Source organism: Agelaius phoeniceus, chromosome 3 (assembly GCF_051311805.1).
Source record: "Agelaius phoeniceus isolate bAgePho1 chromosome 3, bAgePho1.hap1, whole genome shotgun sequence".
Classification (NCBI taxonomy): domain Eukaryota; kingdom Metazoa; phylum Chordata; class Aves; order Passeriformes; family Icteridae; genus Agelaius; species Agelaius phoeniceus.
This window is the reverse complement of record NC_135267.1, coordinates 24,200,755-24,218,280: the sequence shown is the minus strand read 5'-3', so window position 1 is coordinate 24,218,280 and position 17,526 is coordinate 24,200,755. Positions and strand designations below refer to the sequence as shown.

Genomic DNA, 17,526 nt, shown 5'->3' with positions numbered 1-17,526 from the left:
ATGTCCGGGCGCGGTGCTCGGCAGCCCCCGTGCCAAACCCGGCGTGACGAGGCAGAGCCGCGCCTGCGAGCCCCTGCAGCAGGTGATCCCAGACCGGCCTCCTTCTGCGGGCGGCCCCTCCGCTGCGCTGGAAGGCAGCACAGCCTGCATCCCCGCCAGGGCAGGGCAGGGCAGGGCTGCGGGTCCGCGCCCGCGCTGCCCTTCGCACCTGGGCGGCCGCCCGGCTGCGCGCGGAGCCGCCGGTGACTCAGCGGCTCGCCGGTGACCCCCGCGCGCGGCGGCGGCGCCTCGCCACGGCTCTGCCCCCTCCCTCTCTCCCTCCCGCCCTCCGGTAGGATCATCCCACCCCGCCGGGCGGTCACCTCAGCAGGAGGAGCCGCCGCCACTTTGCCTCCGCTCCCGCAGCGACCTGACGGCAGTCAGCCCCGCCGCGCCGAACCATGCAAGCAGGGAAGGGAGACGAGAAGAGGCGGGACGCCGCCCGGCCCCTGCAGCTCACCATGAAGAGGGGCTACGACGTGCTCCGCGACCCCCACCTCAACAAGGTAGGGGCGGGCAGGGCAGGTGCGCCGCTGGGCGAGGAGGGCGGCTGCCGAACGGGTGACGAACGGTCCTGCCGGCCGCTGCCCCCGGGGCCGGGGCCGCCTCTGGCCGCCGCCACCTGTCACGGCGCAGCGGCCGCCGGGCCGGGCCGGGGGCGGCGGGCGCGGGGCAGCCGCACTTCCTGCGGGCCCGGCGCCGCTTCCTCTTCCTCCGGGCGGCGGGGGGCGGCCGGTGCCCTGCCCGCCGCCTCCCCTGCGGGCCCGGGCCGCGGAGCCATCCCTCGGCAGCTCCCAGGGGAGAGGAGTAGCAGCAGCAGCACGGGGAGGAGGATGCTGCTGAAAGTTACGCCGCTCTGATGCGAGTTCCTGCTGCCGTGCTTCTGTTTTCCCGGTACCCTCCTTCTTTTCCAGTCCTCTTCTCCACGGATGCCCCACCTCGTTTCCTGCTGGCAGAAGTCTCTATTGGTGCTGTCTTGCGTTTTCTCCCCTGGCAGGGTGGAAAATGTGTTTATCGCAACTATTCCTCTTGGAGCTCTAAAATGCAACTGCAGTTTCCTCCCTGCTCTGCATCAGCTAATGCAGTCAGCTTTTCTGAGAGATGCCATAGCACAGCAAAACCTTTTTGACGCATTCCCAGTTTGCTTAAGAATGGCAATTCAGTTTCATCAAACTTTCTAAACGTGTAAAACTAATCTGGGAAACATAAAGCTGAGTAATGTTTGCACAACTGCCTTGATAAAGATGCAAAGTTCAAATAATAGAATAATTAAATTGGCATGACAAGCCCTGAATCTACTGCCAAAATGAAAATTGGTTAAAAGTAGATTATAAACCACACCTAGCAAATGAAACCTTGGTCAGACCCTTACCTCCAAATTTCACCTTGCACATTAATTGGAATGGTACTCTGACTTGTACATCTGCATTGGAATGTATATACAGTCATTTTGCTTGTTGCTGATTTGGATAAATTGTTGGACAAAAACTGTGTCCGTAGTTTTACTGGACAGGTTGACTCATCACTAAAAGCTCCATGTGTAAGTTAGATGAATAGTGCTTTTATTAGTCTTGGTGCTTGACTACAAAGTTTCCGTAGAGGCTGTCTTAAGTCTGTGCAGGCCTGAGAAGGTCTCCTGAGGTCAGGTTAAAGGAAAATTTACCAAAATATAAAACTCCCAAGAAGAAACCAAGGAGAGGCTGTTTTGCTTGGGTTTGCGTTTAAGCAGCTGTAATATTCATGGAAAAAATCTGATTCAGCATAACCAGGAAGGCCAACCCAACAGAAAACTCACCTTGTTTAAAGAAATAAAAAGGGGCCTGTTTTCAAGTGCATTGACTGAAGGGCAGTCAGAGGCAGGCTCATTGCTATGCTCATGCACCTTCCATCTTGCCTCTGAACAGTGTAAAGTAAGGATGGGTTGTCACAGATGAGGTGCTAAAGATGAAGGCATTGCTTGATTTTAATATACAGGATAAAAGAGTTACAGAATATTCTGAGCTGGAACAGACCCACAAGGATTATCTAGTCCAGCTCTTAAGCCTTTGTGAAGATCAGACTGCCAGCCTTGGTGGGTTAGCACCATGCTCTTCCTGGGTTAGGTTTTATTCTTTTGTACTCTCTCAGCTGTGGTACAGCACATGTGTACTGTAAAGCAGAGAATAGTTGTTTATTTACCAGCCACATCCACCCAGTGAACAAAATTTGATGTTAGAAATGCTCGGCTGAAAAATATGTTCTTTGTGCCTGTGAGAAGAGTCTGGTCCTGGTCCGGTAAAGGATAGATAATCCCATTTTCTGACTGAGACAGGTGATGTTTTTGTGGGTGTAGATGTACTACACCCTAATATATGTATGTACACCCTAATATGTGTATATTTGATTCTGTGTAGGTGCACTAAATTCAGATATGTTGAGGACTGCCCACATGGTTGCCAGTTTGATAGCTTGTGGCCTGCCTGCACATGTGGGAGCTGCTACTCCCAGTTCACTTTCTATTATCAAGGTCATTAAACGAGCATCAGGTTGCTGAGAATTCAATTTAAAGTCAATAAAATATCTCCTTTAATGATTCTAAAGTACAGGGATTTCTTGCAGGCCTGCAAGGTGCCAGAACATTTTGCTACCTTGGCCCTGTCAAGGAGTTGCAATTTCTTAGGATCAGCACTTTCTTTTGGATATGGTGCCAATTTTAAGAGGCCTATTTGCACTTGTGTGACAAAAGTAGACTGTAAGTACTAAATAGTGGTATCTAGAAGTGACTTGCAGAAAAGGAAGGCAAATGATGTTTTCAGTCTCTTAAGACAGATTCAGGTAAAGCTGAATTGTTTTACCTGCTTGCCAGCTTTAGCTTGCAAACTTCAGTATGTAGAAGCTTGGGGCCTATGTCCTCAAATAACACATTCCTTTTCTCAGACAAATTGAAAATTTTACATGGGACCATTCATACTTGAACATCTTTAAAAACAGATGTAAGAAGAAATAAGTGCTAGATTTAAAAAAAAAACCAAATCAAAACAGAAAACCCAATCCCAAAACCCTGTCTCCGTTTAGGTGCTCCATTTAAATGCCCCACTCATTCAACAATAAAACTGGATTTCTGCACACTTGTCCATCGCTTTTTATACTTAACCTTCCTGTCTTTTGAAAGAAAAGGATGTGTGAATGCCAGGGTCAACACCCAAATTTCTTCTTTTCTGCTTGGCTTCTACTTCTACTTGGATGGCAAAATTGACTCCCTAGGCAATGTCATTCTTAAATCGTTAATGTTTGACTATGTTAGTAATTCACAAACGTGTCCAACCTTCAGTGCAAAAAAGTTCAATAAAAGATGTTTGGTAGTTTTGTGATTTATTTCCCTTCCCTTCCCTCCCCACCTCCTGTGAAGCATTTTGGGTCCCTGAGTGGTTTGTGCCATCTCAGCAGCAGTGATACATCAAAAAAAAAATGCCAAACAGTGGATTGTAACAGACTGAATTTAATTACTTGAGGATGTGTGTCCAAGTCTATGGACAATTATTGTAATTCAGTTTATTGTCTGAAATTTTAGGCTGTTAGCGTTTAAAAGTGTATTTAGAAACTTTCTGGTAATTATCTGTCTTTTTCCCTTAGGCAACCAAACACATTGTAAATAGCAATTACAAGGAAAACAAACACAGTTTCACTTCTTTTCACTGAAATAGATTTGGCTGGGAGTTGTATGCTCTTTAGGCTGATGAGCTACAGAAGTGTGGAAGTAATTTGCTCTTTCCCTACTGTAAATCTCATTTATGCTTTGTTTACAGTTTTAAGGCACGCAAACAGTTTAACGCTACAGTTTCATCTTTAATTTTTTACCTTTTAATATTTAAGCAAATCATGTTTTCCTGTAAGCTGGTTATTTTCAGAATCTTGGTGTGAAGATAGACAAACACGCATTTCACTACAAAACTTTCCCAATGGCCTGTATTAGTTGCCAAGTGTAAACTCTTCCCTGACTGAGAAACTTTGCCATGGAAGAAATGCTTTGTTTCCAGGCTGCTTTTATATTCTTGCAGAGCAATTCAGTGAGCAGTAAATAAGTGACTCTATTAAATCTAAGTGCTGGAGGGCTCTTTCTCCTCCCCAGATAACTAATTTTATCTCCTCTACTGAGTGACTGCTGTTGTCATTGCTGAGTATAATGTGCTTGTAAACTGTTTTCTTTCTCTTTTTTCCTTTCTCTTTATTCTAGTTACACTAAAGCGCTGTAGAATTTCAGAACAGACTGTCTGATAGGGCTGCTGAATATCTGAGAGCACTCAGTGTCTGTCCCACCTGCAGTTGCATTGGTGTTTTACCCTTATGTCTCCCAGATGTGATGCCCCTGAATCTTAGCAATTCTCACTAAGTGACATCAGTTGTTGGAGTTGATTGTCGGTGCATCGGCTTGCTATGGGATTTACTACAGAAGGACCATATTGAAACAGAGCAAAGGTCCATTCATCCCAGTGTCTTACTGCCAACAGTGGCTCAACTGGAACCCTCAGGAGAGGCAGAAGAGGGAAGGTGCCTCTGGTGAATAATCAATTCCAGGCTGAGGGAATGAGCAGGTGATTAGAGGGTCATTAAGATATGAACATATGTCTCTCCTGTCAGTTTACATATGCTAGGTGTACTAATTTACTAAAAATCAAATGCAAACTTCTTAGAGAGGCCCATGGAATTCCTGTTTTGCTCTACATTTCAGACAGTGGCATAAGAATGCTTGTGAAATACAGATAGATTTTGTTCTGTACACAACTAGTTGCTTCTCTAAAAGAAAACTTGATTTTTATTAGGTGACATATAAAAAGGGTTTTATGACTTTGACACTAGTGGACAACCCTGCAACAGGTCTCAAACCTCGAAACTCAAACCTCGAAAAAAAAATCAGAGTTATTCCAGGGAAATTTTCTCTGTCTGATGGGTAAAATAGAAGAAGCATTTAAGAGCTTCCTTTAAATAAATCTATTCCTTTAACAAATACCAAGCAATAGAAGACTATTTTTTCTTCTATTGATATCTATCCTTTCCTTCCTTGATAGTGTTCATATTTTCACATCTTAAACTTGTGTGTGCTTTGGGTGGGTCTTCTGGAGTGGCCAGTGCCCAATGAATGTTGCTGTGGCCTTAGTGTAGATAGCTAGTCTGGAAGAAAGCTGATGACATTGGGGATGGAGGAGGAAAACACTTCTTTAAATTGTGTATTAGAATTATCTGTAATTCATAATTAATTTGTGAGATAGATTTTCTGGAAGTTACTTCATATTGCAAGGGATTATTTAATTTTAAACGCCAGTAGGAATGAGAGTGCTTTTTGGATGAGGAGATTGTTAGTTCCATGTGAAAGTAAAGGTATAATTTGAGGAATTCTTTTTAGTATAGTTGCTGATCACTCTTACTGTCTTCTACTTCCTTTAACTTTTTGCCCTTTAAAACTTTGAAGTTTTTAAAAGTAGTAGTTCTTGGTTCTTATTCCTTCAAGATCACATAGCAGAGCAATTCTGATCTTGAAAGGGATAACCACAGGATTTTTCAGGTCTTTGACAAGAATATGTGGTATAGTGGTTGTGCTAGCACAGAAAGTTAATAAATCTGGTTTTTGAAGTATTTTAGAGTGATCTCCTATCAATTTTGGCCATGTGTTTGACAAGCATTACATTTTTTATCTCTTACTGGGATCTTTGACACTAGTTGCTGTTCTGCAAAATGGCAACTTAAACCAGGAAGTTCTTCTAGTGTGAGGTTGGCTTCTACAAGAACTGTTAGCTCTTTACCAATGAGGACCATAAGTTGCAGGATGGCAGAATGCAGCCACTCTGTGTGCTTGGCTTTTGGGTAAGGGTGTGAGCTTGATAGCGGCTCACTGGTGGGTACCACAGGGCTGGGTGAGGAGCTTGTCACACTGGCAGTCTGTTCCTCCTTTCTGTAAACACCTTGTTGAGGTGTGAGGGAGGAGTAGTCAAGCAGGATGGCTTTTGTATGACTGCTTTTATTTTCAGTATGTGTGGAGGGGCTTTAAAATTAAATTCTGTGCTTTTTTTCCACGTTTCTTATTTTAAGGCAGGCTGTCCTGCGTGCTGTTAATTAGGAGAAAGACTTGGAAAAAGCACAAAGTGTTTAAATCGCTGTCTTCTATTTAATGTATATAGCTCACAGTGTTTGTTGCCTCCAATACTTTGCTCCTGACCTAGTAGGTAAGTTGCTGTGGTTGGTGTTATGTTCTTTTCTTTCTGTTTGCCTCCAGTTCTTTTCTTGCAGTTATGAAACAGAGTGCTGAGACAGCAAGTTGGGAACAAAGTTCTGTGACTTGAATTAAAAGCAAATAAAATGAAGGAGAAGAAGTTATGCAGTAAGCTAAAAAGCATTAATAGCAACTGAGTAGTGGGGTAAGTTGTCACAGGAAGCTGAAACCTAGAACTGTTTTCCTGCAAATCTGCCTCAGGCATTAAAAACTATTTTCAGTTGTGTAATTTTCTTGTGAACTTCAGTAGTTGAATACAAAACTGACCTTTTTACTTTTGATTGAGAAATCCTATGGCCATTGGTTATAAATGCTATTTGAATAGAAACATTAATCTTGGCACAGAGCACCTTGTAAGCAGGATTTCTGTATGAAAATTGAGTTAAATGTGCCTTTCAACAGTAGGTTTTATAGAGATGCTGCCCAGAGTACTTGGGTGTTGTTTTTTAATCCTACTTATGGATGCTGACAATAAATAGGAGTAGAGTTCACTGAGAAATTTTACTTCTGTCTAGGTAAAATAAACTGCAGAGAATATCTTGAAGTACGGAGGTTGTTTTTTGCATTCTGCACTTAATATATATATCCAATTCTGCTGAATCAGTGTCTTGTATCAAGCTGTTGCTGAAACAACCAGAAATTGCGGCTGTAGGAGGCACAAGGTTCCCTCCCCACAGCCCTGCTTGCCTTGTGGAGGGGAGGAGGAAGAGAACTGTGTGTGACAGAATGTTTCTCATTAACCAATGACCAGAGGTTAAAATGTGCCATCTTTGCTTTGTCATGCTTTCCTCCCTTGCCTGTTCAGGTGGGTTGTGTATTTCATTCATTATTTGCTTCTGGCTGCTGTTGGCCATGCCTGCTGGGGTTGATGCAGAGTTTCATGCAAAGGTCTCCTTGCTCCAGGCTCTGGAGGTCTGAAAGAGAGTATTAATACCCTTCAATTAGGTCCTTCATTAAGTTTTTTCCAGTTTATAGTTGAGAATTTTTAGTAGAACAGCTGTTTGAAGAAACTTCAAAAGGATCATTTAGTGGAGGACATGATCCTGGGATTTCAGCTGCACTAGCAAGTGGTTTGTCCCCCCTGCAAATCTGAAGAGCTCTTGTAAGGTGTCATTTGTGCTCCCCTGGAGGGAGCAAATATATGGAGGTTGCCTGTGTGCTCTGTGGCCCATCATGGCTGGAAGACTAGCATGGAAAGGGCAGAAAAAACCAGAAATAACACTCTTGGTTTGTGTGCCTGTCTAATGAGATTGGTTATACAATAATAAACTTTGTTGGTAGTAGGCCATTAGTTAAGCTTTGTTTGAATGTTCTTGTCATTCATGGAGGTGCTTTCTCTATGCCCAGATCAGGCCTGGCCTATGGCTGGGAATAGTTTTACAGAAATTATCTCTATTATCTGGTTTAACATAACACCAAGGAGCTAAATCTGGTATAGGGAAAAGGTAATAGAATGTGAATAGGATTAACAGTTTGTAATATATGGTAGCCAAAATTTTGTACAGGAAACTGCAGAAAACATGACACAGCAAACATGTACCCACAAACTAGGAAAGGTGGGACTTGAAACAATCTTCCTCATGGACAGGTAGAAGTAGCAAGCCTCTGTATTAAATTGCAGGAGACTGGGAAAAGGTTTTGGTGCTTCCAAGTGTTTTACCTGACGTAGGAATTCAATATTTAAGTTAAGATGCTGATGGTTTGTATTTAGAGGCAGAGAATGAATTTGGCTTGACACTAGGATGTTCTGCCCTACGATTCAGGGAGAAGAGTGTCATCCACAGTCACCAGCTCATACACAGTCACCAGCACTGCTTTCTGGAAGGGCTTGCAGTCATGAGAAATCTGCCTTACCCAACTGATATATTAAGAAGTGTTATTTATTGTTGGTGTCCTATTCTCAAAGCCTATGAAGTGACTTGTGGTTCTGGAATTGCAACTGTGCAAACTCTCTGTGGATTGGGTTGTATGTCTGTTCAACTTAAAAAAAAAATCAAAGTCATAGATGAAGTCAAGGAAGATAGGGGAAGCCATCTAATAGGTGCTTTAGGAAATTGTCAAAATAAATTGAATAATTTTTTATTACTATTCACCCTATGCAGCCTTCATAGATTGAGCTGCTATGTCAGGCACTCTTTTCTTTGCCTTGACCTTTCTCCCCTCAGCAGCAAATATATACCTTTAATTGAGAAGTAAATGATTGCTGTCAGGCATATTGATACTGAATCTCCATGAATTTACATTTTAAAAATATTTATCTCTTTTTTTTTATTTCTAGAATGAAATTATATGCTTCCAGAGAAATAAAAAAATTGCTGTGTAATTATGTGTTGGGTTATCATTATGATTAATTTTCTTGATTTCGTGATGTGCAGCATGATAGTAGGAATTTAAGGTTGCCTCAAAGGACTGCCAGTGTGACACACATTACAGATAGCTCCAGGAGCTGGATCTAACAGGATCTCCCAGCCATAGAAAAGCTAAGGATTGGACCATTCTCACAAATAAGCTCATGACATTTATGAGGATGATAAATTTGTGTAGGAGGTATTAGGGAAAGACCTAAGAACCTGATCCTAATACCAGTTTTAATAGTGTAAGATGACAGTAAATGAATGATAGAAGGATTCAAGAGAGGAAGCTGCTGCAAAACTGCCATGATATTAATAAGGCATTAATCCTGGTGCATTAATCCTTAAAAATACCCAAAAAACCAACCCATTGTCATCTGGAGAGTTTGAGCTCCTTTAACCTTTGCAGATTGCTTGTTTCCTAGCAGCCAGTGTAGAAAGCAATGTTGAAATATTCATAGTTTGCAAAGTAAGTGGCTTTGGCTGGTCTGACTATTTTTTTTAAAGTGATGAATATTACAGTATCTCATTTTATGTTTAATTAAGATGACTGTAACAATCCAAATCTTTGGGTAATTTCAGTGATTAAAAATGCTGTGGAGAAAGCTAAATTTGTTTCTGTTAAAAACAGATCTCCAATTTTGTCTGAGAATTACTTATGCATATTCCTTGGTATAGCTTATTTTAGGAGTTAATGAAAAATAAGGCCTGCATTGCATGCATAAGGAAACATGTTTTGGTCTTAAGCTTTGCTAATGTAATTTGTTGCATAATTCCGGAAGCAAAAATCCTGCCTTAGAAGAAGGAGGTCATGGGGCACCCTGGAGGCAGTCCTTGCAGGCCACTGTGTACTTTCTGCTCAAATCAGTGTTTGTAATTTACTTGAACACTACTAGTGGCTATTCCTGTGTGAAACATAAGACTCTGAGCAGGACCTGAATTTGTTTACAATATAGAGGAAGCAGAGGAAGCGCTTTTTATATACATAAAGAACACACAACATAGAACTGAAGGGAAAAAAGCTCTTATGATCTGATTGCTTCTGACTTTCAGCCAGAGATGTGGAAATATGTCAAGATGTAGTTGTCTGGTGTGGGAGCTCAGAAAGCACATTCCTCAGTCCTAAGATATAAGTGAGGCATAGAGCAACCATGAATTTTATCATTGCATGTTTATGCTTAGGTTTTACTTACTTTGTTTGAGTAGCAGCTGTTACCCGTTTCTGGCTTAGAATTTTTTTCCCTCAAAAAACAATTCATATTAAAACAAAATCATTGTTCTGCTTCTTCTTACCCCTCTTGTCATTAGAAGTTATTTGAAAAATTGGAAGCTACTTTGGTTCAATGTAACTTTGCTTAAATAGATGCAGTCTTGAGTCTTCTGTTAGTATTTTTGATTAATCTCTCTTATTAATGAATTGTATTTATCTTTATTGAAACAGAGTAGGTGCTGTGAGATATGAAATAATTTCATATCCAGTTCAGATTGGATATCACAGTTTTTTTCTTCCTCTTGCCCCTTGTGAGTGATACCCTTTTAAATTTTCTTTTGGCATGGAGTTTAGATAGTACTGCTCTGCATGAGAAGATCAAGAATTATTTTGAAATAATTCCTTTTTCCACAAAGGCAAAAATAATTCTGACTTTTTCATGACCAAGAAAAAAAAAATCTTTGCCTTAAATCAGTCCTGGAAGGGAGTGCATAGTGGTGATAATGAAGCATGCTGTAACAGTTATAGTACTGGTGTCTAGCTGACTTACTGGATTTCATCCTCCATGTAGCTGACTTTACAAAGCAGATTTATGTGTGTGGGATGTATTTACGAAAGAGACAGTAAAGCCTCTTTACCTAAATAGTAGAAAAGAGTTCAATAGTTACAGATAAAAGTCAGAATAGAAGAACATAGTATTGTCCAAGTAAAATGAATAACTGAGTTTGCCAAAGCCCTTAACTTTGGTTTGATTTGACTTGAATCTCTACTATTGAAAGGTAAATTTATCTGCTGCTATTTACAGAAAAATGGAAAAAATTGTGAAAATTAATTTCAAAGTTTTGATTTTGTGCTGTAGCAGTTACTGGAGTAATTCCCTAAGGTCCTTAGGTTTGTGTAGCTTTGGTTTTGCCCAGGCATTAGCCAGTTTTAAAAGTCATGCCCTAGGAAAAAGGGCTGGGGAAGAATGAAGAGCCTTCTTTCAGGGGATTGAGATTCAGGCTCTTGCACCTTCTGCAGGAGTGAGATCTTGCAGCAGTTTTTTCTTATCTCTGTCCAGTCTTTTCAATCTTCCTCAGATCATATGTTTTAGGTGACTGCTTGACATGTTAATTCGAAAGGTTTCTCTGAAATTCTTTCCTTGCTTTTGGCTGGAGCTCATGTGGGACAGTTGTCCTTTCAATTCCAAGACATCAACTCAGTATGTTTCAAGTTGCCTGTATCCCAGGAGTATTTTGGAATTCAGTGATGCAAATTTGTAATTTACTATAGACTTGGGAGAGGATAAAATCGGTGCGGTTTATCTGGTTTTGTGTTGTTGGTTTTTTTTTAAGGCAAGAGTTCATGACAGATTCTCTGAGGTTGAGGCTTACCAATTGCATAGCTTTCTGTAAATGAAGTCTGGATAAAGTATTGCTCTTGTTCATGTAATAGAGGATTTGGAATCTGCCTGGTTTTTAGGTCAATCAAGGGTCAAGTAAAAAAATAGCTTGCTAATTCTGAGTTATGTTTTTTAATTCCAATAGATCATGCAGATTCTTACATTTAGCACAATGCAGTGGTTGAGCTAAATGCATCTATTGTAGCTGGGGATAAATAAATAAATCTGAGTGAGTAAAGAGGTATGAGAAAAGATGTCTTACTGTATACTGTAGTACAAAGAGGGCTTGCAGCACTCATCCTCAGCAGCTGCTTGAAAGAAACACTTTATCTAAGCTCAGAAAAAGTAGAGCATCTCACTTTGCATCTTACCTGGGGAAACATAACCAGTGTGGCTCTGTCTTGTAGCCACTCGTGTTTGCTGTAAGAGCAAAAGTGTTCCAGGTCAGGAGTCTGTGTGAAACTGGAGCCTCTGAGCTCCTGCCAGGCTGTTTGTGGTACTGAGCTCTTGTGCTTCTTGGAGTACAGGGATAAACACCAAATAGAAAATAAAAAGTGAGTGCTTTCTTTTGAGGTGTAATTATTGGGAAAAGAAATATTTCTGTAGAATAAAGAACACTCATCCTTCAAACTAACATTATTTCCTAAACTTCCTGAACTTTGTGTCATTTATGGCAAGAAGTAACTTTCTTTTGGTTTTATAGTTACCAAGTCCTCTAACTATTCTATAGTAAGGAGTAGTGGTTAAAACACAGGCAAGAAGAATAGATGAATATAGGAAAGCATCATAGAATTGTCATAGTGTACCACCAGCAATTTAAGCAGGTGGTGTGGCTGACACACACCCTTTCTGGGTTGCTTTGAGGTACACTTGACAAATCTTTAAAGCTTTCTTTGTCTTACTTCAGAACTATGTAATGCCTATGAGTACACACATTTTCCCCCCTTAATTACTGAGCTCTGCTTTATCAAGAGAGACAAAATATTGTAGTAGATTGGGCACTGGACTGGAAACTAGGTCAAGCAGTAAGAATATTAAATGTTAGTCATTTAGTTTTCTCATCTGAATAGGCAACCAGCATTTGAGAAGTGTTCAGGATGAAGTACTTGGTCTTGTATAATTAGTCATTTAGATGTGTTTACATCGTTGTCTTTATACTGCTATAACATAGTTTCTATGTACAGTTTCTTTCCTTGGGGGGGAATCATCTTCTAGTAATCAGTCAGCAAGCTGATAGTTCCTTAAAAGTCATATCTAAGTAGACCCATATTGAATCTGTACGGTCCTGACATATTTTATCCATGTCCTTTTACTTTCTGCTGTATTTCAATTAAAAGTAGAGGGGGTATTAATGGATATGCAGTCTCCTGACCATACAGTTTCCTAGATCCATGAAAATCCATTAGACAGGACTGCAAATCATGGCCCATACTGAATGCTGTGCGGGTAAAATGAAGATCTAAATAGGCAGGAAGAACTCATCCATCTGTGTAGCTAAACCTGTGCCTGGCTTCAGGCCATGCTGTGCTGCATGCAGATTAGTTCCAATTAGTTGAAGTGGTAGCTGACCCTTGGCTGCCTCCTTTAAGCCTCCTGGTCCTGGGCAGCATTCGGAGGGTTGCCTCCCTTCTAGCTGAATCAGGAGAAGAGGTGAGAAAGTGTTCAGTATTTATCACCTGAATGCCTGGGGAAACTCAGGTCAATGCTTCCTGCAAGAAAAGGTATTTTCTAGGCACTGTTCAGTAGTTTTTAACTCAGTGAAACTTCACTTCTTTAAGAAGCTAGAATTCATGTCTCCAGGACTTAAATGCATGTCATGATGTGAATGCAGGCTGACTTTCTAAGGATATATTTAGTTGTCTGGCCATTTTGCTAACTACTGAATCGGCAGAGGTGATACAAATCTGACACCCACTGTTTTCCCAAACTTAACAATTTAGATGTTGATTCCCTAGAGAAAATATCCTGCAAAGAAATTGTGTATAAAGGCTGAATAAAACCATCTTGTATGCTGGAGCTATTACTGTCAAAGATAACTTTTTAAATTTTTTTGGTTCTTTCCTAAAATATGCTAAAACAGATACATGCATCTGTCTTCTAATTTAAAGGAGTTGCATACATTTTCTTTAGGTATGAATTCTTGTGATATTTTTGGAAATCACACTTCTGTAGTGTAAATACCCAGGAAAATAAATTTTTCTTTGAAAGATAACTCAATGCAGGTTAAACAGTCAGCAAAATGAATCTATTTGCACACCAAAATATAGAATGATATCCTAATCCTCTCCTATTTTGTAATTATTTCTTAATTCAAAGTGGATTCCTTTTTTCTGTTACGAGTTTCAGCAGTGACATGAAAGCCTACATGAGAAATTAATATCTGTGAATCTAATCCTGAAAATAATTATATAAGTAGCTACAGAAAAGTAATGCTTGTCTGGCCATGCTCCAACTTGCCAGCAGTGCAACTCTCAAAGTATACATGGTAAGCATTTTTTTTGTCCCTGAAAATACTTACATGCATCTATTTACTTAAATACAAAGAAATAATCTTTCAGCTGCCATGAGGAAATGTGGCACATGCATAAAAGCCCCATTTATCTTGTACTGACCTGTTACTTACACTTCATTACTTTACATAGGCGAAGCTGCCATGTGGAGAACAGAGCAATAGGGCAGTATTAGACATACAGCTGTAGGGATCCAAAGCTGGATCTCTTTTGGTGAGTCTGCTCTGCATTCCCTCAACCTGTTATCCTCAGCAAATCTAATTAATAATAATAATAGTAAAATCCTCGTTAATCTCATTTTGGTGCTGTGGGTGTTGTGCTAGCACTGTGAGAAATGCAGCTTAGGGTAAAGATGGTACGAACAGGAATTTTTCCTACCTGTCCTGTCCTTTCTTCACATTATTTGTTGTTATAGGCAAATGGATGTCTGTTTCCAACACAAAATAAATGTTTGCAAGAGCAGAACCTGTTTTGGCTGGAAACTTCTTTTGAGTCATAGCTTGAAGAGAGCCTCAGCCTCTCTAGATTGAGTTTGCTGCTGTTTGACTCTGCCTTGAAATGAGTAGTTAAAGGAAAATGCATGTTAACCATTGAGTGGTTTTGTTAGATGTGGCATATGGCACTGCAGTATTTGAAGTAATCACAGCAGCATGTCTTGGTTTTAAAATAATACCTTCTAAGCAAAAGTGCTCCCTCTCTTAGAGTTTTCCATGCTAAGGACCTTGCAAAGAGAGTATTTTTATGAACGTTTTCCATTATTTAACTTACCCAATTTAGTCAGTGCTCTGACATTTTATCTGTATAGTAAGTTTTGTCAAAGCATGTTAGTTTAATTTTGGAGAAATTTTTGGGGGGTTTATTTTATTGTGCATTGCACTGCAATTGGCCTGTCTCAATGAGGCTTTGCAATACTTTGTCCAAGATTCATGACTTAGTTATTTTCTGTTGCTAAAAACTGTGGTGCTTCTTGAAATGATCCTTTTTTCTGTGAAGATTGTTGTCTGAATGCTGCTTAGTGAAACAAGGTTGTAATATCACAGGGAATGTGAGTGAAATGTTCTTATAAAACCATAGTGTAATTCCTGTCAAAAGGGATCTCAGAAGTCCAACCTCCTACTCAAGGCAGGGCCAGATATGGAGACAGGACAGGTTGCTCAGGGCTGTATCCTGTCAGGTCAGAAAACTCTCTCAGATAGAAACTGTACAGCTTCTCTCGGCAACCTATATATGTGTTTGTACTCAAGAGGAATTTCTTTTTCCATTATATTTAGTCTGAGCCTCTCTTTTAACTTATGCTTGTTGTTTCTTGTCCTTCTGCTGTGTACTGCTGTAGAGAGCCTGTATCTGTCTTCTAGATAGCCTCAGCATAGATGCTGGAAGGCTGCTCTTAGGTTCCTCCCAAAACATTCTTTTCCAGGCTAAAAAAGCTTAGTTCCATAACTGGGCACATGCTTCAGCCCACATTATCTTGGTTGCCTTTTACTGAACTTGCTCAAGTTTATCAATGTCTTTGCAATGTTGGGAGTCAGAGTTGGACTCTGCAGTCTAATGAGTGCCAAGTAAGCAGGATGATCATTTCCCTCAGGCCATGTCATACCATACTGCTGCTGATACAGCCCAGGATACTATTGGCTGCCTTTGCCTGTGCACACCAGTGGCTCCTGCTCAGTTTGCTGTCCACCATGTCCTTTTTGACAGACCCACTTCTTCCCAGCCAGTCAGTCTGTCGCCAGCCCGAATCATTGCAGCCTGTATTTGCTTTCTGGATTGCAGCATTTTGCATTTGTCTTTGTTGAATTTCGTAACGTTCCTGTCAGCCCATTTCTCCAGGCTAAGTCCCTTTGGATGCCAGCCCTGCTCTTGGGTGTGTATATCCACAGTTGCCCCTGTTTGGTGCCACCTGCACACCTGGTGATTTTGTGCTCCACTGCCCTCTCCAGGTCGTTGATAAAGATGTTAAACAGGATGGGTCCCGTTACAGACTCGTGCAGCACTCGTACTGGGAGGTGCTGTGGAATCCATTAACTGATTCCTTCTTAGCCCCATCATCCAAGAGCAGCCTTTTACCCATCTGGTGTCCACCCATCTACACTGTAATATCCCAAACTGGGTGCATGGATTTTTTTAGATCCAGTTATCAAAGCCTTGCTTAAAGTGACATAAATGGCATATTCTGTCTTCACTTGTCTGTAAGTGCAGTCATTTTGCCATAGAAGGCAATCAGGTTGATCAGGGATGATTTACCCTTGGTTTAAGTCCAGTCTGTTATTTCCTGCTTGCCTTTTTCTGTTCACTTATGATCTTGAACTGTACTAGTTCATGGTCATTACACCTAAGGATGGCATTGATTATTGTGTCCCCAGTCAGGTCTTCCTAATTTGTGAAAAGTCAACCCAGTTTTGCATCACCCCTGACTAGTTCACCCAGAATCTCCTATATCATCTCTGACACTTTCCAGTAACCTCCTGGATTGTTTGTGTCTTGTTCTGTTGTTCTAGCAGAAATGAAGGAGATTAAAGACTATGATAAGAAAAAAGAACTGTGATCTAGAGACTTACCTTGTATGTACTCAAGCAACAAGAACAGTTTGCCAGCCTGATATGGGATTACTATTACTGCTACCTGCTTCAATCAGAGATTTAGTTACTTGGCTAAGCATTTATATTCTTCTTATAAAAACAGCAGCAGGGGGAAGAAGTGTTTGCATACATATTGCCTATGTGCATGACTTCTATGTCAAACTTGTATATTTTGTTGAATAGGTGTCTCCTAGCAATATTGTGCAAGTTTTGGAATACTTTAAGAAAAGAGAAGTTATTGTGTTTCTGGTTCCCCTGCTGCTGTTTGTGGAATTTTGAAAGTGTAATTTTTTTTTTTTTTGGTGAGTGTATGATTTTGAAATCAGCACTTCTGTAAAGGAAATACAGAGTAATTAGGGCAGCTCCTCTAGAAGCTGGGGAAATACTTAGTCCAGTAAGTGTTCATTCTGTTTGTGGAAGTAGCTGTTGTGAAGGGAAGGTCTATCAGAACCCTTTAGTTCACATCCAGTCCTGCTCTTTCTGGCCCAAGAGGAGGCCATCTAGGGCTGTTTCTGAAGCCAGGTTGTTCATAGTAATTTCAAGGAATTCTTCTAATAACTACTTTGTGAACAATCCCGTTATCACTAAGGAACTTAATTTCACAGATTGAGAACCTTCTGGCTGGGTCTACAGAGCAACTAAGCTGTGATGGTATTATTTCTTTTATTTACTATACCCTAGTTGTTTCTACTCTCCTCAGCTCATTTAGGTTTTGATGCTTGTAAATTAAACTGCAAGCCACAGTCCAAGTGTGCTGTAGAGGAGACATAAAAAGGGAAGGTTTTAAAAGCCTCCACAGAAACTTTGTCAAGCTGTCTTCTGTTCCAGTTGAGTGAATTATTAAAGTAACTACTACCTCTGTTACTAAATAAAGTAATACAAAATCTAATAGTGGCAACTTGAAACTCTCATGGCTAGCAACCCACAGATAGGTTGCTGTAGTTAAGAGTTGAAAGCTTGGTCTCGCTGTCATAACTGATTTCCCTCAGTTGAAAAAGGGGATAATTGGTCTTGCTAGAATTCTGCCTCTTATATTTGGAATCTTTAGTTCTGTTTTTTCTGTGTATTTTCAGCTCACAGCTGTTCCCATGTCAAGTACCTTTCTTAAAGCTGTTTTACAGCTTTAGGTTTTGCTTGGATTCTCAGTGTTTTCTGGGTGCCCTAATAGTAGCTTAGAAACTGAGACTCAGTCACAGAATAATTTGGGTTGAA

The 17,526-nt window shown here is 40.7% G+C and overlaps 2 protein-coding genes across 9 annotated transcripts in view; one reads left to right on the top strand and one right to left on the bottom strand.

The window, feature by feature from the left end:
* Positions 1 to 707, bottom strand: part of PRSS35 (serine protease 35) — a 45,547-nt gene extending 44,840 nt beyond the window's left edge. For 4 of the 7 annotated variants that reach the window (XR_013181270.1, XR_013181271.1, XR_013181272.1 and 1 more), the window contains exon 1: positions 500 to 624. The gene's annotated coding sequence lies outside the window, so the exon portion shown is untranslated. Of the gene's footprint in view, positions 1 to 499 lie in introns of all 7 variants that reach the window. The other 3 variants (XM_077174880.1, XM_077174881.1, XM_077174882.1) reach the window with 2 other exon arrangements.
* The window catches only part of ME1 (malic enzyme 1), a 154,318-nt gene continuing 136,913 nt past the window's right edge, over positions 122 to 17,526 (top strand). The window contains exon 1 of one of the 2 annotated variants that reach the window (XM_054630403.2): positions 122 to 545. In XM_054630403.2, coding sequence (XP_054486378.1) covers positions 441 to 545 — 105 coding nt within the window. In that variant the 5' untranslated portion in view covers positions 122 to 440. Of the gene's footprint in view, positions 546 to 794; positions 934 to 17,526 lie in introns of those variants that run through there. The other variant, XM_077174877.1, reaches the window with a different exon arrangement.